At 46.6% G+C, this 27,238-nt stretch overlaps 1 protein-coding gene across 1 annotated transcript in view; it reads right to left on the bottom strand.

The window, feature by feature from the left end:
- diaph1 (diaphanous related formin 1) overlaps positions 1-27,238 on the bottom strand; it is a 190,498-nt gene that overhangs the window by 134,263 nt on the left and 28,997 nt on the right. Inside the window, 8 exon segments of the mRNA XM_031789982.1 lie at positions 6,188-6,304; positions 6,920-7,038; positions 7,174-7,390; positions 8,893-9,096; positions 9,186-9,400; positions 9,513-9,614; positions 10,388-10,549; positions 11,570-11,596. Coding sequence (XP_031645842.1) covers positions 6,188-6,304; positions 6,920-7,038; positions 7,174-7,390; positions 8,893-9,096; positions 9,186-9,400; positions 9,513-9,614; positions 10,388-10,549; positions 11,570-11,596 — 1,163 coding nt within the window.

The following is a 27,238-nucleotide window of genomic DNA, read 5'->3' as shown; positions in this document are numbered from 1 at the left end:
ATAAGCTTTATTCGTGTGCGATATTTTCATGAAAATGCATCAGACTGAAGACCCCTTAAGTTCATGTTGTTTGTTTAACCATCTGTCTGTTGTCCGTCCGCCTGTGTGTGTGTCAGAGTCAGTCACTGTTTGACATTCTAGACATTCCCAGTGTTCCCAGCCAAGCATCAGTGTTCTCGCTCTCAACACACATCGCTTACTCTCCCATTTCTATGCCTACCCCACCATATCTCTTGCTCTATAATTTCCAAACAATATCCCTCTCTCCCATCATGGTTCAGCTCCATCGTGTTTAGAGTAAGGTTAGCAGGAGAGAGGTGATTCATAGACACTGCCACGTGGGGAGGTCAGTGACACAGCCAGGCTGAGAGAGGTGGAGGGTGAGGGGGATGGAGGGTGAGGGGGATGGAGAGTAAAGGGGAGAGCACTGCAACAGAATCCATTCTAGGAACGCTGGAGCAGAAACACTGACATCTAAACCCACATCTATGTATGTGTGAGTGATTCTAGGAAACTGCATCAGTTGAACTTCTAAATAAAGACCACTGACAATAAGAGAAGGAAGAAAACTGTGTGAGTAACGGATACCTCTACAACTCCCCTCTGATCCCTCGCTCCAAAATGAAACATCTGTCTCTGGGGTCACGAGTATATTTCTGGATCTAAGAGGTGAAGCTGCTCATTTCTATTCAAATGGCGTCTTTTGCATGTATTCATTTCACAGCTTTGAATTTATGTACTGAAAAAACACACAGAGAGAGAGCGAGCGAGCGAGAGAGCAGAGAGAGCGAGCGAGAAAGACAGCGAGCGAGACAGAGCGAGCGAGCGAGACAGAGCGAGCGAGCGAGACAGAGCGAGCGAGAGAGACAGAGCGAGCGAGAGAGACAGAGCGAGCGAGAGAGACAGAGCGAGCGAGAGAGACAGAGCGAGCGAGAGAGACAGAGCGAGCGAGAGAGACAGAGCGAGCGAGAGAAACAGAGCGAGCGAGAGAGACAGAGCGAGCGAGAGAAACAGAGCGAGCGAGAGAGACAGAGCGAGCGAGACAGAGCGAGCGAGAGAGACAGAGCGAGCGAGCGAGACAGAGCGAGCGAGCGACAGAGCGAGCGAGAGACAGAGACAGAGACAGAGCGAGCGACAGAGCGAGCGAGCGAGAGACAGAGCGAGCGAGAGACAGAGCGAGCGAGCGAGCGACAGAGCGAGAGAGAGAGAGACAGAGCGAGAGAGAGAGAGAGAGCGAGAGACAGAGCGAGAGACAGAGCGAGAGACAGAGCGAGAGACAGAGACAGAGCGAGCGAGCGAGACAGAGCGAGCGAGACAGAGCGAGCGAGAGAGACAGAGTGAGCGAGAGAGACAGAGCGAGCGAGCGAGCGAGACAGAGCGAGAGAGACAGAGCGAGCGAGAGAGACAGAGCGAGCGAGAGAGACAGAGCGAGCGAGAGAGACAGAGCGAGAGAGAGAGACAGAGCGAGCGAGAGAGACAGAGCGAGCGAGAGAGACAGAGCGAGCGAGAGAGACAGAGCGAGCGAGCGAGACAGAGCGAGCGAGAGAGACAGAGCGAGCGAGAGAGACAGAGCGAGCGAGAGAGACAGAGCGAGCGAGAGAGACAGAGCGAGCGAGAGAGACAGAGCGAGCGAGAGAGACAGAGCGAGCGAGAGAGACAGAGCGAGCGAGAGAGACAGAGCGAGCGAGAGAGACAGAGCGAGCGAGAGAGACAGAGCGAGCGAGAGAGACAGAGCGAGCGAGAGAGACAGAGCGAGCGAGCGAGACAGAGCGAGCGGAGACAGAGCGAGCGAGACAGAGCGAGCGAGGACAGAGCGACGAGCGAGACAGAGCGAGCGAGAGAGACAGAGCGAGCGAGAGAGACAGAGCGAGCGAGAGAGACAGAGCGAGACAGAGAGACAGAGCGAGACAGACAGACAGAGCGAGACAGACAGACAGAGCGGGACAGACAGAGCGAGCGAGACAGACAGAGCGAGCGAGACAGACAGAGCGAGCGAGACAGACAGAGCGAGCGAGACAGACAGAGCGAGCGAGACAGACAGAGCGAGCGAGAGACAGAGCGAGCGAGAGACAGAGCGAGCGAGAGAGACAGAGCGAGCGAGAGAGACAGAGCGAGCGAGAGAGACAGAGCGAGCGAGCGAGACAGAGCGAGCGAGACAGAGCGAGCGAGCGAGACAGAGCGAGCGAGAGAGACAGAGCGAGCGAGAGAGACAGAGCGAGCGAGAGAGACAGAGCGAGCGAGAGAGACAGAGCGAGCGAGAGAGACAGAGCGAGCGAGACAGAGCGAGCGAGCGAGACAGAGCGAGCGAGACAGAGCGAGCGAGACAGAGCGAGCGAGACAGAGCGAGCGAGCGAGACAGAGCGAGCGAGAGAGACAGAGCGAGCGAGCGAGACAGAGCGAGCGAGAGAGACAGAGCGAGACAGACAGACAGAGCGAGCGAGACAGACAGAGCGAGCGAGACAGACAGAGCGAGCGAGACAGACAGAGCGAGCGAGACAGACAGAGCGAGCGAGACAGACAGACAGAGCGAGCGAGACAGACAGACAGAGCGAGCGAGACAGACAGACAGACCGAGCGAGAGAGACAGACAGACAGACAGACCGAGCGAGAGAGACAGACAGACCGAGAGAGAGAGAGAGACAGACAGACCGAGAGAGAGAGAGAGACAGACACACCGAGAGAGAGAGAGAGACAGACAGACGAGAGAGAGAGAGAGACAGACAGACCGAGAGAGAGAGAGACAGACAGACCGAGGAGAGAGAGAGACAGACAGACCGAGAGAGAGAGAGAGACAGACAGACAGAGAGAGAGAGAGAGACAGACAGACCGAGAGAGAGAGAGAGACAGACAGACCGAGAGAGAGAGAGAGAGACAGACAGACCGAGAGAGAGAGAGACAGACAGACCGAGAGAGAGAGAGAGACAGACAGACCGAGAGAGAGAGAGAGAGACAGACAGACCGAGAGAGAGAGAGAGAGACAGACAGACCGAGAGAGAGAGAGAGAGACAGACAGACCGAGAGAGAGAGAGAGAGACAGACAGACCGAGAGAGAGAGAGAGACAGACAGACCGAGAGAGAGAGAGAGAGACAGACAGACCGAGAGAGAGAGAGAGACAGACAGACCGAGAGAGAGAGACAGACAGACCGAGAGAGAGAGAGAAAAGACAGACCGAGAGAGCGAGCGAGACAGAGCGAGAGAGACAGAGCGAGCGAGAGAGACAGAGCGAGCGAGAGAGACAGAGCGAGCGAGAGAGACAGAGCGAGAGAGAGAGACAGAGCGAGCGAGAGAGACAGAGCGAGCGAGAGAGACAGAGCGAGCGACAGAGCCGAGCGAGAGAGACAGAGCGAGCGAGAGAGACAGAGCGAGCGAGAGAGACAGAGCGAGCGAGAGAGACGAGCGAGCGAGAGAGACAGAGCGAGCGAGGAGAGACGAAGCGAGCGAGAGAGACAGAGCGAGCGAGAGAGACAAGCGAGGCGAGAGAGACAGAGCGAGCAGAGAGACAGAGCGGCGAGGACAGAGGCGAGCGAGACAGAGCGAGCGAGAACCAGAGCGAGCGAGCGAGACAGAGCGAGCGAGACAGAGCGAGCGAGCGAGACAGAGCGAGCGAGAGAGACAGAGCGAGCGAGAGAGAACAGAGCGAGCGAGGAGACAGAGCGAGACAGAGAGACAGAGCGAGACAGACAGACAGAGCGAGACAGACAGAACAGAGCGAGACAGACAGACAGAGCGAGCGAGACAGACAGAGCGAGCGAGACAGACAGAGCGAGCGAGACAGACAGAGCGAGCGAGACAACAGACAGCGAGCGAGACAGACAGAGCGAGCGAGACAGACAGAGGAGCGAGACAGACAGAGCGAGCGAGAGACAGAGCGAGCGAGAGACAGAGCGAGCGAGAGAGACAGAGCGAGCGAGAGAGACAGAGCGAGCGAGAGACAGAGCGAGCGAGAGAGACAGAGCGAGCGAGACAGAGCGAGCGAGCGAGACAGAGCGAGCGAGCGAGACAGAGCGAGCGAGCGAGACAGAGCGAGCGAGAGAGAACAGAGCGAGCGAGAGAGACAGAGCGAGGCGAGAGAGACAGAGCGAGCGAGAGAGACAGAGCGAGCGAGACAGAGCGAGCGAGCGAGACAGAGCGAGCGAGCGAGACAGAGCGAGCGAGACAGAGCGAGCGAGACAGAGCGAGCGAGACAGAGCGAGCGACGACAGAGCGACGAGCGAGACAGAGCGAGCGAGAGAGACAGAGCGAGCGAGCGAGACAGAGCGAGCGAGAGAGACAGAGCCCGAGACAGACAGACAGAGCGAGCGAGACAGCCAGAGGCGAGCGAGAACAGACAGAGCGAGGAGGACAGCACAGAGCGAGCGAGTCAGACAGAGCGATCCTGAGACAGACAGACAGACAGACCGAGCGAGGAGAGACAGACACGGACAGACAGACCGAGCGAGAGCAGACAGACAGACCGAGCGAGAGGACAGACAGACGCGAGAGAGAGAGAGAGACAGACAGCCGAGAGAGAGAGGAGAAGAAGACCAGAGAGAGAGGAGACAGACACGAGAGAGAGAGAGAGACAGACAGACCCGAGAGAGAGAGAGACAGACCAGACCGAGAGAGAGAGAGACAGCGAACCGAGAGAGAGAGAGAGACAGACAGACCGAGAGAGAGAGGAGATGACAGACAGACCGAGAAGAGAAGAGGAGACAGACAGACCGAGAGAGAGAGAGAGACAGACAGACCGAGACGAGAGAGAGAGACAGACAGACCGAGAGAGAGAGAGACAGACAGACGAGAGAGAGAGAGAGACAGACGACCGAGAGAGAGAGAGACAGACAGACAGACCGAGAGAGAGAGAGAGAGACAGACAGACCGAGAGAGAGAGAGAGAGACAGACAGACCGAGAGAGAGAGAGAGACAGACAGACCGAGAGAGAGAGAGAGAGACAGACAGACAGACCGAGAGAGAGAGAGAGACAGACAGACCGAGAGAGAGAGACAGACAGACCGAGAGAGAGAGAGAAAAAGACAGACCGAGAGAGAGAGAGAGACAGACAGACCGAGAGAGAGAGAGAGAGACAGACAGACCGAGAGAGAGAGAGAGAGAGAGACAGACAGACCGAGAGAGAGAGAGACAGACAGACCGAGAGAGACAGACAGACAGACCGAGACAGACAGACAGACCGAGAGAGAGAGACAGACAGACAGACAGACACAGAGAGACAGACAGACAGACAGACACAGACCGAGAGAGAGAGACAGACAGACAGACAGACCGAGAGAGAGAGACAGACAGACAGACAGACCGAGAGAGAGACAGACAGACAGACAGACCGAGAGAGCGAGACAGACAGACAGACAGACCGAGAGAGCGAGACAGACAGACAGACCGAGAGAGCGAGACAGACAGACAGACCGAGAGAGCGAGACAGACAGACAGACAGACCGAGAGAGCGAGACAGACAGACCGAGAGAGCGAGACAGACAGACCGAGAGAGCGAGACAGACAGACCGAGAGAGCGAGACAGACAGGCCGAGAGAGCGAGACAGACAGGCCGAGAGAGCGAGACAGACAGACCGAGAGAGCGAGACAGACAGACCGAGAGAGCGAGACAGACAGACCGAGAGAGCGAGACAGACAGACGACCGAGAGAGCGAGACAGACAGACCGAGAGAGCGAGACAGACAGACCGAGAGAGCGAGACAGACAGACCGAGAGAGCGAGAGAGAGCGAGAGAGAGCGAGAGAGAGCGAGAGACAGATCGAGAGAGAGCGAGAGACAGATCGAGAGAGCGAGAGACAGATCGAGAGAGAGAGAGACAGATCGAGAGAGCGAGAGACAGATCGAGAGAGCGAGAGACAGATCGAGAGAGCGAGAGACAGATCGAGAGAGCGAGAGACAGATCGAGAGAGCGAGACAGAACGTGAGAGCGAGAGAAAAGGTTGCCTCCAGGTCATTACATCTATTCTGAGTCACATGGTGGTAGAGCAGAGACAGAAGGCCAGGGTCAGAGTAAAGGTTATTGGTGTGTGTACTTGTGTGAATTGGAAATCGGAGAGAGGGGAAACTGCCAGGGACAGCCATTTTGCTGGCGTCCCTCGAGCAATAAGTGCCTTGCTCAAGGGCACGAGAACAGATTTTTCACATTGTCGGCTCCTGGTTCGTGTGTGTGTGTGTGTGTGTTGACGTCCTTTCCCTTACCTGACCATGTAGTCGTTGCGTATCAGCAGCAAGTGCTGCATCAGAGACAGTAAGTGTGTTTCAGCCTTGGAGTCTTTGACGGTGTTCATCACGATCTGGAACACCTCCATCACGTCAGTAGGACCACACGTTAAGGACAACAACCGCATGCGGGGTCAGAGGGGTCAATGGAACAGACATACTTCAGTCTCAATTTACCCTAGTACAACAACTTTGATCATTCAATGAGAAGAGGGGACGCAGAGGAGGGGACACAGATGATGATGTATGTGCAGTTATCAATGTACATGAAATAATATACAAATGTAAAATCCTAAGAGCTCAAAGCTGTTTAACAGTTTGATACAATACGTTTTTGATCAAATGATCGTTATAAACTAATAAGGAATGAACCGTGATCAAATGTGCCAGAACCAAATCAATCAAGGTAAAAGAAAAGCACTGTGGAAATGTTTGTGCTTTGTGTGAGAAAAGATGGCACCTTGGAGCCACCTGGTGGTGAAACGAAGGAATGAACATTAGAGGACAGTGACTTCCTGTGTAATAGGGGGCTAACCTAAGGCGGCACCCCATTCCTTATTAGGGTACTAAAGGCCCTGATAAACAGCAGGACGTTACAGGGAACAAGGTGCTATTTGATACAGCCATACAATAAACTCCTGTCACTGAAACAGCGCAACAAGCTGCCCTATATAGAGGGACGATTTGAGCCTCCCTGAAGAGGAAGGATATTCCATCTCAACGCGCACGTCATTGAGGCGGGCCTGGAGTTCTTCAGAATCATCCTCAGCCTGGTCGTCAAAAACACTGAGCTGCACCCTCAGCTCCTCATTCTCTATGGTCCGAATCTCCTACAGGAGAGACAGAAAGGAGGGTCAATAAAAATCACCACACTTCTGAACATCAAGGTAAACATCAGTTTCCAATGGTTCAGAGTAAGTTTGAGAGTGAGTTAGTGTGTGTGTGTGTGTGTGTGCTTGTCTCACCGTCAGCAGGTCTCGTAGGCCCAGTCTCAGCAGTTCTGAGCGGATGTGGATCCTGTAGTCCAGCTCTTCTCCTCGGCTGATGAGAGCGTTGATGAGTTGCATACAGCCATTCTTGAGGCCGATGTTGGGCTTGTTCATACCAGAGAGGAGTGGCTGAAACCTCTCAATGTCCTGCTTCTCTGCCTCCTCAGTGATGGCCTCCAGAACACGCTCATGACTACAGGGAGTCACACACATTAATACACTTGGAAACTCACACACACACAGATTATACAAAACAACCTTCCCAATATGGAGTTGCACCCCCTTTTGCCTTCAGAACAGCCTCAACTCATCAGGACATGAACTCTACAAGGTGTCAAAAGTGTTCCACAGGGATGCTGGCCCTTGTTGACTCCAATGCTTCCCACAGTTGTGTCAAGTTGGCTGGAGGACAATTCTTGATACACACAGGAAACTGTTGAGTGTGAAAAACCCTGCATCATTGCAGTTCTTGACACAAACTGGCACCTACTACCATACCCTGTTCAAAAGAACTTCTATATTTTATCTTGCACATTCACCCTCTGAATGGCACACAAACACAATCCAGGTCTCAATTTTCTCAAGGCTTAAAAATACATATTTAACCTGTCTCCTCCCCTCATCTAAGTGACATCAATAAGGGATCATAGCTTCTTTCACCTGTCTCCTCCCATCATCTAAGTGACATCAATAAGGGATCATAGCTTCTTTCACCTGTCTCCTCCCCTCATCTAAGTGACATCAATAAGGGATCATAGCTTCTTTCACCTGTCTCCTCCCCTCATCTAAGTGACATCAATAAGGGATCATAGCTTCTTTCACCTGTCTCCTCCCCTCATCTAAGTGACATCAATAAGGGATCATAGCTTCTTTCACCTGTCTCCTCTCCCGCCATCTAAGTGACATCAATAAGGGATCATAGCTTCTTTCACCTGTCTCCTCTCCCTCCATCTAAGTGACATCAATAAGGGATCATAGCTTCTTTCACCTGTCTCCTCCTCTCATCTAAGTGACATCAATAAGGGATCATAGCTTCTTTCACCTGTCTCCTCTCCCTCCATCTAAGTGACATCAATAAGGGATCATAGCTTCTTTCACCTGTCTCCTCTCCCTCCATCTAAGTGACATCAATAAGGGATCATAGCTTCTTTCACCTGTCTCCTCCATCTAAGTGACATCAATAAGGGATCATAGCTTCTTTCACCTGTCTCCTCTCCCTCCATCTAAGTGACATCAATAAGGGATCATAGCTTCTTTCACCTGTCTCCTCTCCCTCCATCTAAGTGACATCAATAAGGGATCATAGCTTCTTTCACCTGTCTCCTCTCCCTCCATCTAAGTGACATCAATAAGGGATCATAGCTTCTTTCACCTGTCTCCTCTCCCTCCATCTAAGTGACATCAATAAGGGATCATAGCTTCTTTCACCTGTCTCCTCCCCTCATCTAAGTGACATCAATAAGGGATCATAGCTTCTTTCACCTGTCTCCTCCCCTCATCTAAGTGACATCAATAAGGGATCATAGCTTCTTTCACCTGTCTCCTCTCCCTCCATCTAAGTGACATCAATAAGGGATCACAGCTTCTTTCACCTGGATTCACCTGGTCAGTCTGTCATGGAAAGATCAGGTGTTCTTATTGTTTTGTACACACACACACACACACACACACACACACACACACACACGTACGTACAGGTTGTCAGGGTGTTCCAGGATGCAGATGGCCGAGAGCAGTTTGACCACATCCACCATCATGTGAGGGACCCGGGGGTTGATGGCTCGTACCAGCAGAGGGATGCCCTCGGCAGACGTCAACATGGTCTTCAGACCATACTTGTTGTTCATGAAGGCTTTGAGACAGCGCACAATCTCGTGTTGACACTTCACACCCATATTCCTATATGACAGGAAGACAGGAGAGGTGAAGGTGCGTTACAGCACATCGACTGCAGGAGGCCACGGGGTACGAGGGTGTGGATATCTTACGGGTACTCATCCTTCTCCTCCTGGATCTTCCTCATGATGTTGAGCAGCAGAGCCAGGCCCTCGTCTCCAAAGTTCTGCACCCAGCTGACAGGGTTGTTGTTGAGGGAGACACGGAGAGACTCCAGACAGCCCAGGAGCTGTGTGTCTCTGGGCTCCATCCTCAGCTCCTGGATGTACATCATGGCTGACCTGGAACACTCCTTCTGGCTCTGACCCTATCACCCCCGTGGTATTGGTACATTGAGCACACAGAGAGGACAAGTTACCGCTGTCCTAAGTCTACTGCTATACGAGTGTTATCCCAGTAACACAGCTTTTGTTACTCACAGCTTTCGATGTGTGGAGGTACTGGGAAACCATCTCTCGTTTGATGGAGATGTCTTTCGCCCGCAGAGGCCGCTGCTTCTCGTCATTCAAGTTCATATCCACCTGGGGGGGGGTATAGTATATCTGTGTTTAACCCTCTCTCTCACCAGTATCTCTGTGTTTAACCCTCTCTCTCACCAGTATCTCTGTGTTTAACCCTCTCTCTCACCAGTATCTCTGTGTTTCACCCTCTCTCTCTCACCAGTATCTCACCCTCTCTCTCACCAGTATCTCACCCCCTCTCTCACCAGTATCTCACCCCCTCTCTCACCAGTATCTCACCCTCTCTATCACCAGTATCTCTGTGTTTAACCCTCTCTATCACCAGTATCTCTGTGTTTAACCCTCTCTCTCTCACCAGTATCTCTGTGTTTAACCCTCTCTCTCACCAGTATCTCTGTGTTTAACCCTCTCTCTCACCAGTATCTCTGTGTTTAACCCTTTCTCTCTCACCAGTATCTCTGTGTTTAACCCTCTCTCTCACCAGTATCTCTGTGTTTAACCCTCTCTCTCACCAGTATCTCTGTGTTTAGCCCTCTCTCTCTCACCAGTATCTCTGTGTTTAGCCCTCTCTCTCACCAGTATCTCTGTGTTTAACCCTCTCTCTCTCACCAGTATCTCTGTGTTTAACCCTCTCTCTCTCACCAGTATCTCTGTGTTTTAACCCTCTCTCTCTCTCACCAGTATCTCTGTGTTTAGCCCTCTCTCTCACCAGTATCTCTGTGTTTAACCCTCTCTCTCTCACCAGTATCTGTGTTTAACCCTCTCGCTCACCAGTATCTCTGTGTTTAACCCTCTCGCTCACCAGTATCTCTGTGTTTAACCCTCTCTCTCACCAGCATCTGTTCGAAGAGTTCCAGAACGTATTCGTCAGGGTGGTCGTGCAGCATGGCCTCCTGGGCAGGCACCTCATAGTGGGCAGCGCTGGAGTGGCGCTGTGCAGGCGCATGAGGCTTCTCCTTGTCTTTCTTCATCCTCATGCTGGTGAAACGCTCCAACTGCAGGGGGTCAAATGCCAGGGGTCAGAGGTCACGCAGGATCATATTAGGGTTATTCCAGATCAACCCGACCCCTTGGATTGGAGAGGTCAGGGCAAGGTCAGAGTTGATTTGGGATTGGGCATCAGACTCCAGTGGATGTTCAGACATCATGGACGACTAAACATCACTCTGAAACACCTTGGCTGGAGCTGACAGAGAGCTCCATTCATGTGTGAACAAGATGAAACAGGATCAGAGTGAAATCATGAACATCCCATCTGATCCTCCTTCATCTCATTCTAGTGTACAGAGTACAACACTAATTATTGTACAGAGTACAACACAAATTATTGCACAGAGTACAACACTAATTATTGTACATTATTGTACAGAGTACAACACTAATTATTGTACATTATTGTACAGAGTACAACACTAATTATTGTACAGAGTACAACACTAATTATTGTACAGAGTACAACACTAATTATTGTACAGAGTACAACACTAATTATTGTACAGAGTACAACACTAATTATTGTACAGAGTATAACACTAATTATTGTATATTATTGTACATAGTACAACACTAATTATTGCACAGAGTAAAACACTAATTATTGCACAGAGTAAAACACTAATTATTGCCTGTGTAGCTGCTGTTAGTGTGAAGATGACAGCGCAGGGACACCAGAGCACTGGTAAGTAGCTGCACAATGACACAGGAGCTGTGTGAAGCATGGATGATGACCCATTAAGGTTAGGGACGTGCTATGTTCACAAACACAGATAGCTGGCAAGCCATTTGCAACAGAGCCAATTATATCCAATTACTAAAATAATATCTTAGTAACTCCCCCCCCCAACGCAATAGTGCGTTGCCCTATGGGACTCCCAAAAACCAGCCTGGATTCGAACCAGGGACTGTAGTGGGGATATTATGGGGTGTTAGTATTGGAAGTTGGCTACAGGGTAGGGTGAGACGAGATGCAACCAAGAGTCAGATCACTGAGATAATGTTGGATCCACACAACCTACCTCATCAGGAAACAGCCGTTTGATATTCTGTACAGAGGGGAGTGGGGATGGGAGGATGAGGGAAAGACAGATATGAGGAGGAGAAAGAAATAGGGAGATCAAACAGGAGAAAAGAGAGGGACAATGAGGTAGATGGGGAGATAGAAGGGAAGAAAACGGGAGGGAGAGATGAAAGGATAAATTAGGATTAGGCTGGATAATCTCTACGAGGTCATTATTAAGCATTGATCACAGGAGCACAGAGGGGAATGTAGGCTACAGATAGATCACGATCACTCTACAAGATCACTTCAGTAAGAACTGACTGTTACACATCACACTGGATCAATATACAACATGTATATGTAGATTAGCTCCCTAATTCCTCTGGTATCAAGTTATGGATCATCTGAAACTTTCTAACAGACAGGGATTGATATTGTAAGATTCCAGATTTTATGGCAGAAACACAATACATTTGCCCTTGCACATTTCTGCCACAAGGTGTCAGGCTACACCAATTAATGTCCTGGTGATGGCAGCATCTCACGTGTTACCACTGTCCAACACCAGGGGGTGCTGAAGATTACACAGACACACAAAAAAAGAAAGCTTTTGGGAAAGTTGCTCACTTCCAGCACAGTTGAAAAATATGTCATTTAGAAATCAAAACGGGATGGTCTTCAGAAATAAATGAGAGGGGTTGAGGGTAGGTGAAGGATGGGACAAAAAAAATATATTGCAAAATACTGTATACAGAGACTCCCGAAGAGTCCCGAAGCCACTCCTGCATCGTCTTGGCTGTGTGCTTAGGATTGTCCTGTTGGAAGGTGAACCTTCACCCCAGTCTGAGGTCTTGAGCACTCTGTAGCAGGTTTTCATCAAGGGTCTCTCTCTACTTTGCGCCATTCATCTTTACCTCGATCCTGACTAGTCTCCCTGCTACTGAAGAAGACCCCCCCCCCCCACAAGGTAGGGGTGGGATACAGAAGATAGCCCTATTTGGTAAAATACCAAGTCCATATTATGGCGAGAACAGCTCTAACAGCAAAGAGCAACGACAGTCCGTCATTGCTTTAAGACATGAAGGTCAGTCAGTACGGAACATTTCAGGAACTTTGAAGGTTTCTTCAAGTGCAGTCGCAAAAACCATCAAGTGCCATGATGAAACTGGCTCTCATGAGGACCGCCACAGGAAAGGAAGACCCAGAGCTAACTCTGCTGCAGAGGATACATTCATTCGAGAGTTACCAGCCTCAGAAATTGCAGCCCAAATAAATGTTTCACAGAGCTCAAGTAACGGACACATCTCAACATTAACTGTTCAGAAGAGACTGTGTGAATCAGGCCTTCATGGTTGAATTGCTGCATAGAAACCACTATTAAAGGACCACCAATAAGAAGAAGAGACTTGATTGGGCCAAGAAACACAAGCAATGGACATTAGACCGGTGGTAATCTGTCCTTTGGTCTGATGAGTCCAAATTAGAGATTTTTGGCTCCAACCGCTGTCTTTGTGAGATGAAGAGTAGGTGGAAGGATGATCTCTGCATGTGTGGTTCCCACCGTGAAGCATGGAGGAGGTGGTGTGATGGTGTGGGGTTACTTGCTGGTATTTAGAAGAGAGGTCGACCGATTATGATTTTTCAACGCCGATACAGATTGTTGGAGGACCAAAAAAGCAGATCCCGATTAAATCGGCCGTTTTTTAAAATATTTATTTGTCATTTGTAAAGACAATTACAACAATATTGAATTAACACTTATTTTAACTTAATATAATACATTTTAAAAAATCAATTTAACCTCAAATAAAATAATGAAACATGTTGAATTTGGTTTAGATAATGCAAAAACAAAGTGTTGGAGAAGAAAGTAAAAAGTGCAATATTTGCCATGTAAAAAAAGCTAACGTTTAAGTTCCTTGCTCAGAACATATGAAAGCTGGTGGTTCCTTTTAACATGAGTCTTCAATATTCCCAGGTAAGAAGTTTTAGGTTGTAGTTATTATAGGAATCATAGGACTATTTTTCTCTATACCATTTGTATTTCATATACAGTGCCTTGCGAAAGTATTCGGCCCCCTTGAACTTTGCGACCTTTTGCCACATTTCAGGCTTCAAACATAAAGATATAAAACTGTATTTTTTTGTGAAGAATCAACAACAAGTGGGACACAATCATGATGTGGAACGACATTTATTGGATATTTCAAACTTTCTTAACAAATCAAAAACTGAAAGATTGGGCGTGCAAAATTATTCAGCCCCTTTACTTTCAGTGCAGCAAACTCTCTCCAGAAGTTCAGTGAGGATCTCTGAATGATCCAATGTTGACCTAAATGACTAATGATGATAAATACAATCCACCTGTGTGTAATCAAGTCTCCGTATAAATGCACCTGCACTGTGATAGTCTCAGAGGTCCGTTAAAAGCGCAGAGAGCATCATGAAGAACAAGGAACACACCAGGCAGGTCCGAGATACTGTTGTGAAGAAGTTTAAAGCCGGATTTGGATACAAAAAGATTTCCCAAGCTTTAAAACATCCCAACGAGCACTGTGCAAGCGATAATATTGAAATGGAAGGAGTATCAGACCACTGCAAATCTACCAAGACCTGGCCGTCCCTCTAAACTTTCAGCTCATACAAGGAGAAGACTGATCAGAGATGCAGCCAAGAGACCCATGATCACTGGATGAACTGCAGAGATCTACAGCTGAGGTGGGAGACTCTGTCCATAGGACAACAATCAGTCGTATATTGCACAAATCTGGCCTTTATGGAAGAGTGGCAAGAAGAAAGCCATTTCTTAAAGATATCCATAAAAAGTGTTGTTTAAAGTTTGCCACAAGCCACCTGGGAGACACACCAAACATGTGGAAGAAGGTGCTCTGGTCAGATGAAACCAAAATTGAACTTTTTGCCAACAATGCAAAACGTTATGTTTGGCGTAAAAGCAACACAGCTCATCACCCTGACCACATCATCCCCACTGTCAAACATGGTGGTGGCAGCATCATGGTTTGGGCCTGCTTTTCTTCAGCAGGGACAGGGAAGATGGTTAAAATTAATGGGAAGATGGATGGAGCCAAATACAGGACCATTCTGGAAGAAAACCTGATGGAGTCTGCAAAAGACCTGAGACTGGGACGGAGATTTGTCTTCCAACAAGACAATGATCCAAAACATAAAGCAAAATCTACAATGGAATGGTTCAAAAATAAACATATCCAGGTGTTAGAATGGCCAAGTCAAAGTCCAGACCTGAATCCAATCGAGAATCTGTGGAAAGAACTGAAAACTGCTGTTCACAAATGCTCTCCATCCAACCTCACGGAGCTCGAGCTGTTTTGCAAGGAGGAATGGGAAAAAGTGTCAGTCTCTCGATGTGCAAAACTGATAGAGACATACCCCAAGCGACTTACAGCTGTAATCGCAGCAAAAGGTGGCGCTACAAATTATTAACTTAAGGGGGCTGAATAATTTTGCACGCCCATTTTTTCAGTTTTTGATTTGTTAAAAAAGTTTGAAATATCCAATAAATGTCGTTCCACTTCATGATTGTGTCCCACACTGTATGACCCACCCTACAATGCCTGGGCATTCTCCTGATGAGGTGGCGGATGGTCTCCTGAGGGATCTCCTCCCAGACCTGGATTAAAGCATCCGCCAACTGCTGGACAGTCTGTGGTGCAACGTGGCGTTGGTGGATGGAGCGAGACATGATGCCCCAGATGTATTCAAGTCTGGGGAACAGGCGGGCCAGTCCATAGCATCAATGCCTTCCTCTTGCAGGAACTGCTGACACACTCCAACCACATGAGGTCTAGCATTGTCTTGCATTAGGAGGAGCCCACGGCCAACCACACCAGCATATGGTCTCACAAGGGGTCTGAGGATATCATCTCGGTACCTAATGGCAGTCAGGCTACCTCTGGCGAGCACATGGAGGGCTGTGCGGCCCCCCAAAGAAATGCCATGACTGACCCACCGCCAAACCGGTCATGCTGGAGGATGTTGCAGGCAGCAGGACGTTCTCCACGGCGTCTCCAGACTCTGTCACGTGCTCAGTGTGAACCTGCTTTCATCTGTGAAGAGCACAGGGCGCCAGTGGCGAATTTGACAATCTTGGTGTTCTCTGGCAAATGCCAAACGTCCTGCACAGTGTTGGGCTGTAAGCACAACCCCCACCTGTGGATGTCGGGCCCTCATACCACCCTCATGGAGTCTGTTTCTGAACGTTTGAGCAGACACATGCACATTTGTGGCCTGCTGGAGGTCATTTTGCAGGGCTCTGGCAGTGCTCCTCCTTGCACAAAGGCGAAGTAGCGGTCCTGCTGCTGGGTTGTTGCCCTCCTCAACGTCTCCTGATGTACTGGCCTGTCTCCTGGTAGCGCCTCCATGCTCTGGACACTACGCTGACAGACAAAGCAAACCTTCTTGCCACAGCTCGCATTGATGTGCCATCCTGGATGAGCTGCACTACCTGAGCCACTTGTGTGGGTTGTAGACTCCGTCTCATGCTACCACTAGAGTGAAAGCACCGCCAGCAATCAAAAGTGACCAAAACATCTGCCAGGAAGCATAGGAACTGAGAAGTGGTCTGTGGTCCCCACCTGCAGAACCACTCCTTTATTGGGGATTTCTTGCTAATTGCCTATAATTTCCACCTGTTGTCTATTCCATTTGCACAACAGCATGTGAAATGTATTGTCAATCAGTGTTGCTTCCTAAGTGGACAGTTTGATTCCACAGAAGTGTGATTGACTTGGAGTTACATTGTGTTTTTTAAGTGTTCCCTTTATTTTTTTTGAGCAGTGTATAAATAAATAAAATAAATGTTAAAAAAAAACACATATATATATATATATGAGATTGGAAATGATGCATGTAAATACATTGATGGTATTCATAATCTACCCCCCCCCCCCCCCCAAAAAAAAGGGAAAATGCTTCCTAAGATGCATTTCTCAAGATATCAGCATCTATATGGTAGGCCTAATACTCCATTGGAATAAGCCACAAATGAGCTATAGAGATTGTAACTGTGCTTCCAAACATTCTATCAAATATATCTATATTATCCCAGAGACCAATTATTTTAGTTCTGGTTCACAGCAAATGATAAGTCAAAGTACAGTAACATACATTCCACATATACTCCAGCATCTGGAGCCAATTAGCACCCAGCCAGAGACTGGGGGTCAGTGGTCACAGAACACACACTGACCATCACAACCCTCCTCCACGGTTTTATAGTCATCCATCTGGAGAAGACACTTACAGAGGAAAACACACACTCATCTTTCACTCATCCAAGCACTCTTGCTCTCACTTTAGTTTCTTTCACAGGTTTCAGTGATCCGCTCTCTCTTCAACAGAAAATTTTTACATTAGCCTACCCATTCTCTCTCTCACTTCCCTCCTCTCTCAAATGGTATGCAGACAAGGTCGGACGGACACACATGGGACTGGTGTGAGCTGTTGTGAATATTTGATGGGTTCCACACAAATTCAGTTTGAGAGAGCTGCTCATTAGTCAGTCAGATAAAAACAGTTAGCCTAAATCCCAACATGGAGTGTGTACTTACAGCACACTATCCCTCCACCCCTCCTTCCCATTCTCTCCTCCCAGTCTCTCCCTCTCTCCTGAGCCACCCAGCTGATTGGACCTGGGCCAGAGTGACAGGGGAGTCTTTTGTTGATGACTTTCTCTCTCACATTGAGATTGGCTGGGATGGCTGAGACCAAAGACAAAAACCCTCATCATAGACCTAAATGGCTGTGTCTGCAGCTAGACTGAATAGGAATCACCCTGTGTTGTGTCTGTAACCTTCTACGGTATTGGGCTGACATTAGCTTGTGCCCTTAAGGAGTGTTCAGTCTCCATGTCTGCTATTTCTTACAGGGTTCATACACATCTTGACAGATGGAATTTTATGATTTAACTAATAAATGTAACTACATGTAATCTAGGTAATCCTCTAAAGTAATTATTTATCATGGGAGGACAGTAAACAATTAATAATGCTGCATACTCCAAGAAAGATCCAAATCTCACCTTTCTGCTAAAAACAGTTATAAATTGCTGAGGTGTAGTCACTTGAGGATACAAGCTCAAGTACATAGTACAAATATGATATGAAAATTAATTGTTTTATGACATAGTTCCTATTCAACAAAACTGTACGGATAACATGCTTTCTAAGTATAGAATAATCTAAATTATAAAGCCACTAACTACAACATTTCACCTTCCTTATAACTGTAAAATACATGTGTATGTTTAGTGTTTTAGAAAATATGCACATTTTCTAAAAGTCTAAGCACCTGCCCCTACCATTGTGAAAGTCACACAGAGTTCTGGCTTGGCTCCTGAACAAATGACACCAGAACCAAACCGGACGCCCGGCGTCACGCACAAATTGATTTTGTCCCCACACCAAACACGATCACGACACGCAGGTTGAAATATCAAAACAAACTCAACCAATTATATTCATTTGGGGACAGGTCGAAAAGCATTAAACATTTACGCCAATTTGTCTTATTTAGCTGGCTTGTTGTTGCTAATTTGTCCTGGGATATAAACGTTGAGTTGTTATTTTACCTGAAATGCACAAGGTCCTCTACTCCGACAATTAATCCACACATAAAAACGCAGACACTAGTTGGCAAGCAGTGTGGGTGCAATGATTGAATAACATGTATTTATTTCGCAATGCTCACACAAGCAACACGTCCGGTTTGGGTAGAGTGTTAGGAACTCTCCTTTCATCTCATATTAATCACAGAAAGTGTTTTGGTTTAAAAAAAATCTATGAATTATGTTAGATTATAAATCCATTTCTGAATGTGTTATATTGATTAAACCAACCTGTCCTAAGATGTAAGGATCGCTGGTATGTGCTTTGTCAACGGCTGTGATGTAGGGTTCAGCCAGGAGATGGACAGTGGAACAAAACATTTAGAAAGTTAAGAGCGACATCCCAGCTTCAAGTGGTTTCACATTTCACATTCTACATCACACAGGCTCAAAAAATATACTTCTATGTCCATGGGAACCAGTGTGATTGCAAGCCATTTTAATCTATGGTGTCCACAGATTGATTTAAGTGAAAATGTCAGTCAGAACCAGTACCAGAACCAAGCAGGTCCCCTAAACAGGGATTTACATTGAAGGTGTTTTAACATTTCCATGACTCACAATGGGCGGCGTCTCCATGTACATATAAAAAGTATGAGGAATGTGATCGACCAATTAGAATATCTGTATAAAACAAAATGGTCAACCCTCAGTCTGGAGAGCTATCGGCTGTGCAGGATTTTGAACCAGCCCTGCTCAAACACATCAGAGCCAGTTCATCAAGGTCCGGTTGAGCAGCTCATTTCTAAAATGTGGTTTGTTTGAGGGGGAGAGGAGTAAAAGCCTGCACACACATTAGCTCTCCTGGAAGATGGCCACCCTTCATGAAAAACATTGCAACCAAATAATTAGCCTTTTTAAATAATTTGCTCATTCAATGTTTCAAAGATGAAATGGCCATGGTAGGTTACAAATTGTTTTATTTATCTGAAGCAAGGCCACATCATTTCTTTAGGAAACGTACCTTTTCTAGTTTAGTCATGCTTATCTTGGAAGTGTTTAATTTGCAGGCTGACTAGCATCTATGGAGTTGCAATGTCAATGCATTGGATGCCCAAAACAAGTTGAAGCCACTTAATACAAAAGAAAGGCTACATCTAATATTATTTTCCTGAAATTGATGTTCACAATTCACTAATTATTATATTGATTCATATGATTAGATTCATTGCCATGGAACCAACTACCAACTAATTATATGGCAAAATGAATCTAATTTCATCTAAATCTACAGTGGCCACAGATTGATTTAAGTGTAAATGTCAGTCAGAACCAGTACCAGAACTACCAACTAATTCAATGGCAAAACTAATCATTAATTTCATCAAAAATAATAGTTTAAAGTTGACTAGAGAGTTAACTAGCTAGGTGACAAGATACTGTACGTTTTGAACTGACTACCTAGTTAGTCGGTTCTCTATTAAATTTCATAGGCAAGGCCTACCAGCTGCTGCAATGTGCGTCTCAGAGTGTCATTCTGATCCTGGCCGATATTTGTATTTGATTGATGAAATGTTTAAAAACTGTGCCTAAATAAATGACAACCGAAATAATTAAATTCATTTCAATGACTTGTCCAAAACTTGTCCAGGCCTGAAAAACACCATTTTAAAATTCCATGACCTTTCCAGGATTTTCATGACCGTACAAACCCTGTTCTTATCGGGACCTTGTGGCTTACACATTTCAAAGGAATGAAGTGGGAGTCACCCAGCCTCCCTCAAAACACACACACCATTACTTTGCCATGTTTTAAGATGCCACAGCCCTGTTATCAAATCTCTACATGTTATCACAAGAGAACACCGTATGTTGGCATCACCGTAAAACACATTTCAAACACACTCGTGTGAACTGTGAACACATACAGACACGTACACAAACTGACTGCACATTGTTGTAGATAACATAGATGCTATCACACAGGGAGGAGCAGCACTGGCTCAAAAGGGTAAAGAGTAAGCAGGGATTACGTTGAAATATGTCCCCTACAGCCAGTGTCCTAGCCTAGTTGTCGCCAAGCTTAAAGAGGCGCCATCACACGGGCATGAAAGATGCTCTGATCTGATGTAGGCCTAGATCAGCGTTTCCCAACCAGGGGTACTAGGACGACCCACAGGGGGTAGTAGAACCATGAGACCATAGGCTTACTGGTTAAAAAGAATCACACCAGGAGGTAGTTCAGGGTTACTCTGTGCAGAGCACAATGTACCGTGATGGTACAGTAACCCAAAAAGGTTGGGAACCACTGGCCTAGAAGTGTCAAAAATACAGTGACTCCATATGCCCTGGTCATATGCCCGGGCCCTGGTCAATAGTGCAGTAGTAAGAGAATGGGGTGCCATTGGGGAAGCAGACAGAGCTGGTAATGAGACGGCTTGTCCTACTATAGTACACATTGCCCTCTAGTTATGTTCTGATACAGTCGCTGAGGATGTTTACAAGCACACTAATAATTGGATATTACACTGATATTAAACTATTGCAGTAGGCCGAGTTTGGAAATAGTCACATTTACATGACACCGACAGATGTTTCACCAAGTTGGCTCAGGGATTTTAACCAGAGACCAAGCACATGCCGATTAAAACACCTGGTTTTCTGGGCAATCTTTCAAATGATCAGGACATGTAAACAGCTTAAATTGGCAGTCCAGTGGGTTATTTGTGCATGTGTCAGCATTGGTAAAAACTGAAGTCAGTTTAGAAATAGTTTTCACATGTCTGAACTCAGAATGAAATAGGTTTCCCCAAAATAACATGGTCAAAATAAATGATTCTTCTTGCAAAGCATGTAAACGTTTTAAACTAGAGGTCGACCGATTATGATTTTTCAATATACCGATTATTGTAGGCCCATAAAAGCCTATTTTTTGTTGTTGTTGTAATAATGACAATTACGACAATACTGAATGAACACTTTTTTTAACTTAATATAATACATCAATAAAATCAATTTAGCCTCAAATAAATAATGAAACGTTCAATTTGGTTTAAATAATGCACAAACAAAGTGTTGGAGAAGAAAGTAAAAGTGCAATATGTTCCATGTAAAATATGTGCCATGTAAGAAAGCTAAAGTTTCAGTTCTTTGCTCAGAACATGAGAACATATGAAAGCTGGTGGTTCCTTTTAGCACGAGACTTCAATATTCCCAGGTAAGAAGTTTTAGGTTCTAGTTATTATAGGAGTTATAGGACTATTTCCCTCTATACCATTTGTATTTCATTAACCTTTGACTATTGGATGTTCTTATAGGCACTTTAGTATTGCCAGTGTAACAGTATAGCTTCCGTCCCTCTACTCGCTCCTCCCTGGGCTCGAACCAGCAACACAACGACAATTAGCGCGCGCTAATTAGCTAGCCATTTAACTTCGGTTAAACGAGCCTCATCTCGGGAGTTGATAGGCTTGAAGTCATAAACAGCGCAATGCTTGACGCACAATGAAGAGCTACTGAATTAATGTTTACGCGCCTGCTTCTGCCTACCACCGCTCAGTCAAATACTTGTATGCTCAGTCAGATTATATGCAACGCAGGACACGCTAGATAATATCTAGTAATATCATCAACCATGTGTAGTTAACTAGTGATTATGATTGATTGTTTTTAATAAGTTTAATGCTAGCTAGCAACTTACCTTGGCTTACTGCATTCACGTAACTCCTTGTGGAGTGCAATGAGAGAGAGGCAGGTCGTTATTGCGTTGGACTAGTTAAGGTTGCAAGAATGGATCCCCCGAGCTGACAAGGTGAAAATCTGTTGTTCTGCCCCTGAACAAGGCAGTTAACCCACTGTTCCTAGGCAGTCATTGAAAATAATAATGTGTTCTTAACTGACTTGCCTAGTTAAATAAAGATTAAATAAAGGTGTAAAAAAATTATACATAATAATAATAATAATAATCTGCGCCCAAAAATACCGATTTCCGGTTGTTATGAAAACTTGAAAATCGGCCCAAATTAAATCGGCCATTCCGATTAATCGGTCGACCTCTATTTTAAACCATCATATTAATCTGACAATCCACAGTCATCGTATTATTGTGTGCATGTAACCACGCTCAGTGTGTTGACGAGGCTAATTGGTAGTCGCCACTTGCAGTGAACACTGATCTGATCGGCCTCTACTCTACAGGGCCGTTTCCTCTTACACTAACATGACACACACCCACAAAAACATACGTGCAACTATTGTTAATTAAAGCAGCCGATGCCAAATTGGTGCCATTTAACCCACAAGGCCAGAAACATCAGCCACAGAAAAAGGAACTCAGGGTAATCAGACAGGAAACAGTGTATTTTTGTATATATCTGAGCACGAAAGAGAGTACAAAAGAATGTACAAAAGTACAAATAAATATTGAGAGACAGACAGAGATGTAGCCTTCACCCTGGCAGGCAGGCACTCAGGACCTCAGTCTAACTGAGTAAAGAGAAAGAGATGAGACGAACAGGGCACCATTCTGCGTTCCTCAGGAGACCTTCACTAACGTACAGGAACATCACAAATATGTGCGCAAGAAGAAAAAAACACACAAAAACAAAGTCTAAAAATCACAGGCACTCAACGAGTTCCCAAAGGACCATGGGTAAACAAAGGCAGAAAGAATCACAGAACTAGGTGCTTGTGGTTCCTCTGAAACTTAGTGAACAAACAGAAGTCCGTGTTTAAGAACATTATGGAGTCAGTCAGCCTCTCCTAGCGCTGTCACTAGTAATGCACAGCTCCACTCACCATATCAGCCAGAACCACAAGACAAGTGTGTGTGTGTGTGGGTGTAAGAGAGCTGTGATAAATAGAATGAGAGAGCTAGAGAGAGCAAGGGAGAGAGAGAGAGAAAGCTAGAGCGAGAGCTAGAGAGAGAGCTAGAGAGAGAGCTAGAGAGCTAGAGAGAGAGCTAGAGGGAGAGAGCGAGCTAGAGGGAGAGAGAGCGAGCTAGAGGGAGAGAGAGCGAGCTAGAGGGAGAGAGAGCGAGCTAGAGGGAGAGAGAGCGAGCTAGAGGGAGAGAGAGCGAGCTAGAGGGAGAGAGAGCGAGCTAGAGGGAGAGAGAGCGAGCTAGAGGGAGAGAGAGCGAGCTAGAGGGAGAGAGAGCGAGCTAGAGGGAGAGAGAGAGAGCTAGAGGGAGAGAGAGAGAGCTAGAGGGAGAGAGAGAGCTAGAGGGAGAGAGAGAGAGCTAGAAGGAGAGAGAGAGAGCTAGAAGGAGAGAGAGAGAGCTAGAAGGAGAGAGAGAGAGAGCTAGAAGGAGAGAGAGAGAGAGCTAGAAGGAGAGAGAGAGAGAGCTAGAAGGAGAGAGAGAGAGAGCTAGAAGGAGAGAGAGAGAGAGAGCTAGAAGGAGAGAGAGAGAGAGAGCTAGAGGGAGAGAGAGAGAGAGAGAGGGAGAGAGAGAGAGAGAGAGCTAGAGGGAGAGAGAGAGAGAGAGAGCTAGAGGGAGAGAGAGAGAGCTAGAAAATGAGACAGCACACAGACATTAAGTTTTATATTGATTTTACAGCCAGTGTTGGTCAGAGGCAACCTTTTTCATAGTATAGTAATGCCACAATGAGTTGAGTGAATTGATCCAACTTACATGCCTAAGTAAATAACACCTTCAATTCATTAACAACCACATTATTTTCCTCATGATCTCATTCTCTCTTTCCCTCTCTCTCTCCCTCCCCTGGACAGGACTATTTTGAGATCATTTCTATAGCCAGAACATAAAACAGCAGTGATGTCATGGGAAAACTAGTGCTAGTTAGATACTTATTTAACCCTAACCCTATTTATAGTAACAGAGAAGGACAAAATGGCTCTCGGAGAGAGTGAGAGAGACCGATGGAATGGTGGATAAAGCAGGAGATTGTGTGTGTATTGTAATCTACACTGACTGTTGATATGGGTGCTTACAGGGTTGCCATGGCTCCCTAGGTGGAAGCTGTGTTCTGCTGAGTGATGATGTCACGGGATGGGGTTCTGTGGCAGGCCTGTTACCGTGACAACGTCTCCTGTTTACAGGTTCAACAGGAAGTCATACTGACATATTGAAAACCTTAAGTACAGGCCTCCCGAGTGGCGCAGCGGTCTAAGATGCTGACCAGACAGTCGGCGTGCACCATCGTGCGCATGTTGACTTTGTCCCCCCCACACCAGATGCGACCAGGAAACGCAAGTTGAAATATCAAAACTTGGAACCAACTAAATTAATTTGGGGACAGGTCGAAAAGCATTAAACATTTATGGCAATTTAGCTAGCTGGTGAATTTGTCTTATTTAGCTGGCTTGCTGTTGCTAGCTAATTTGTCCTGGGATATAAACATTGAGTTATTTTACCTGAAATGCACAAGGTCCTCTACTCCGACAATTAATCCACACAAAATGGTCAACCGAATTGTTTCTAGTCATCTATCCTCCTTCAGGGTTCTTCTTCATTGGACTATATATGGCGATTGACAACCAACTTTAAAAGTACATTAATACCACAGACTGAATTGTGGACCTCAGTTCATCTTTCAATCACCCACGTGGGTATATGCTCCTAAAAACCAATGAGGAGATGGGAGAGGCAGGACTTGCAGCGCATTAAGCATCACAAATAATAAGTTCTATTTTAGCACCTGGCTACACAGACACTGGTTGACGCGCTGCGCGAGCAGTGTGGGTGCAATGTCTGAATAACATGTAGAGATGTATTTTGCAGCGCTCGTGCATGCGAGCGGTGTGGTAGGCATGTAAGGCACTACTACAGACCCGTGTTATATCCCGGGCTGTGTCGCAGCCGGCTGTGACCAGGAGACCCATGAGGCGGCACAAAATTGTCCCCGTGCCGTCCGGGTTATGGGAGGGTTTTGTCCCATCGCGATCTAGCGACTCCGGTGGCGGGCCGGGCGTGTGCACGCTGACACGGTCGCTAGTTGTACAGTGTTTCCTCTGACACATTGGTGCGGTTGGCTTCCGGGTTAAGCGAGCAGTGTGTCAAGAAGCAGCGCGGCTTGGCAGGGTCGCGTTTCGGAGGTCGCATGGCTCTCAACCTTCGCCTCTCCAGAGCGTACGGGAGTTGCAGCGATAGGACAAGACTTACGACCAATAGCATATCATGAAATTGGGGAGAAAAGGGGTATTTTTTTGGTAAAATGTTTTACCTTACCTCACCATCCCTACACTGGGAAAACTATCTAGGAAACACAAGCAGCTTTCCTACAACACATACACCTTTGTCAAACACCCCTCAGATGACCCCAGAGGAAGTTTCTTCCCCAAGGAAGACAGTACAGGTGACAGTACAGGTGTATCAAAGCTGGGACCGAGACATCGATAAACAGCTTCTATCTCCAGACCATCAGACTGTTAAACAAATCAAAATCAAATGTATTTGTCACATACACATGGTAAGCAGATGTTAATGCGAGTGTAGCGAAATGCTTGTGCTTCTAGTTCCGACAATGCAGTAATAACCAACGAGTAATCTAACCTAACAATTCCAAAACTACTACCTTATACACACACAAGTGTAAAGGGATAAAGATTATGTACATAATGATATATGAATGAGTGATTCTTCAGAGCGGCATAGGCAAGATGCAGCAGATGGTATCGAGTACAGTATATACATATGAGATGAGTAATGTAGGGTATGTAAACAAAGTGGCATAGTTTAAAGTGGCTAGTGATACATGTATTACATAAAGATGCAGTAGATGATATAGAGTACAGTATATACGTATACATATGAGATGAATAATGTAGGGTATGTAAACATTATATTAAGTAGCATTGTTTAAAGTGCCTAGTGATATATTTTACATCAATTCCCATCAATTCCCATTATTAAAGTGGCTGGAGTTGAGTCAGTGTGTTTGCAGCAGCCACTCAATGTTAGTGGTGGCTGTTTAACAGTCTGATGGCCTTGAGATAGAAGCTGTTTTTCAGTCTCTCGGTCCCAGCTTTGATGCACCTGTACTGACCTCGCCTTCTGGATGATAGCGGGGTGAACAGGCAGTGGCTCGGGTGGTTGTTGTCCTTGATGATCTTTATGGCCTTCCTGTGACATCAGGTGGTGTAGGTGTTCTAGAGGGCAGGTAGTTTGCCCCCGGTGATGCGTTGTGCAGACCTCACTACCCTCTGGAGAGTCACCACTAGCCGCCCTCCGCCCAGTTCCCTGCCCTGAACCTTAGTCACTGTTTATAGCCAGCTACCACCCAGCCCTCTACCCTGCACCTTAAAAGACTTTGTTTGCCCTGTGTCCATAGAGTCAGTGAACACTGGTCACTTGAATAATGTTTACATACTGTTTAACCCACTTTATATGTATATACTGTATTCTAATCATGGCTCATCCTATATAACTACTGCTGTACACATATTTTCTATTCACATACTGTCCACACACACCATTTGCCCTCAGAACAGCCTCAACTCATCAGGGCATGAACTCTACAAGGTGTCAAAAGTGTTCCACAGGGATGCTGGCCCTTGTTGACTCCAATGCTTCCCACAGTTGTGTCAAGTTGGCTAGAGGACAATTCTTGATACACACAGGAAACTGTTGAGTGTGAAAAACCCTGCATCATTGCAGTTCTTGACACAAACTGGCACCTACTACCATACCCTGTTCAAAAGAACTTCTATATTTTATCTTGCACATTCACCCTCTGAATGGCACACAAACACAATCCAGGTCTCAATTTTCTCAAGGCTTAAAAATACTTCTTTAACCTGTCTCCTCCCCTTCATCTACACTGATTGAAGTTGATTTAACAAGTGACATCAATAAGGGATCATAGCTTTCACCTGATCAGTTGATGTCATGGAAAGCGCAGGTCTTCTTAAATGTTGTTTACTCAGTCTATATTCCAGACAATTGCTGGTTCTGAAATTTCTCAATTTCTTTGTTGTGTGTATTTTGTATAGTTAGGTAGTATTACTGTTGGAAACACAAGCATTTTGCTGCACCTGCGATAACATCTGCAATTCTGTGTACACAACAATTACATTTTGACTTGAGGTCAAAGCCCATTTCCTCACTGTGCATTTCAGACACTCACACCTGGTTATAGTTTCCAA

This window comes from Oncorhynchus kisutch, linkage group LG15 (genome assembly GCF_002021735.2).
Source record: "Oncorhynchus kisutch isolate 150728-3 linkage group LG15, Okis_V2, whole genome shotgun sequence".
In the NCBI taxonomy this organism is placed as follows: Eukaryota; Metazoa; Chordata; class Actinopteri; order Salmoniformes; family Salmonidae; genus Oncorhynchus; species Oncorhynchus kisutch.
Note: the sequence above shows the minus strand (reverse complement) of the source record. Positions and strands in the feature narration are given on the sequence as shown.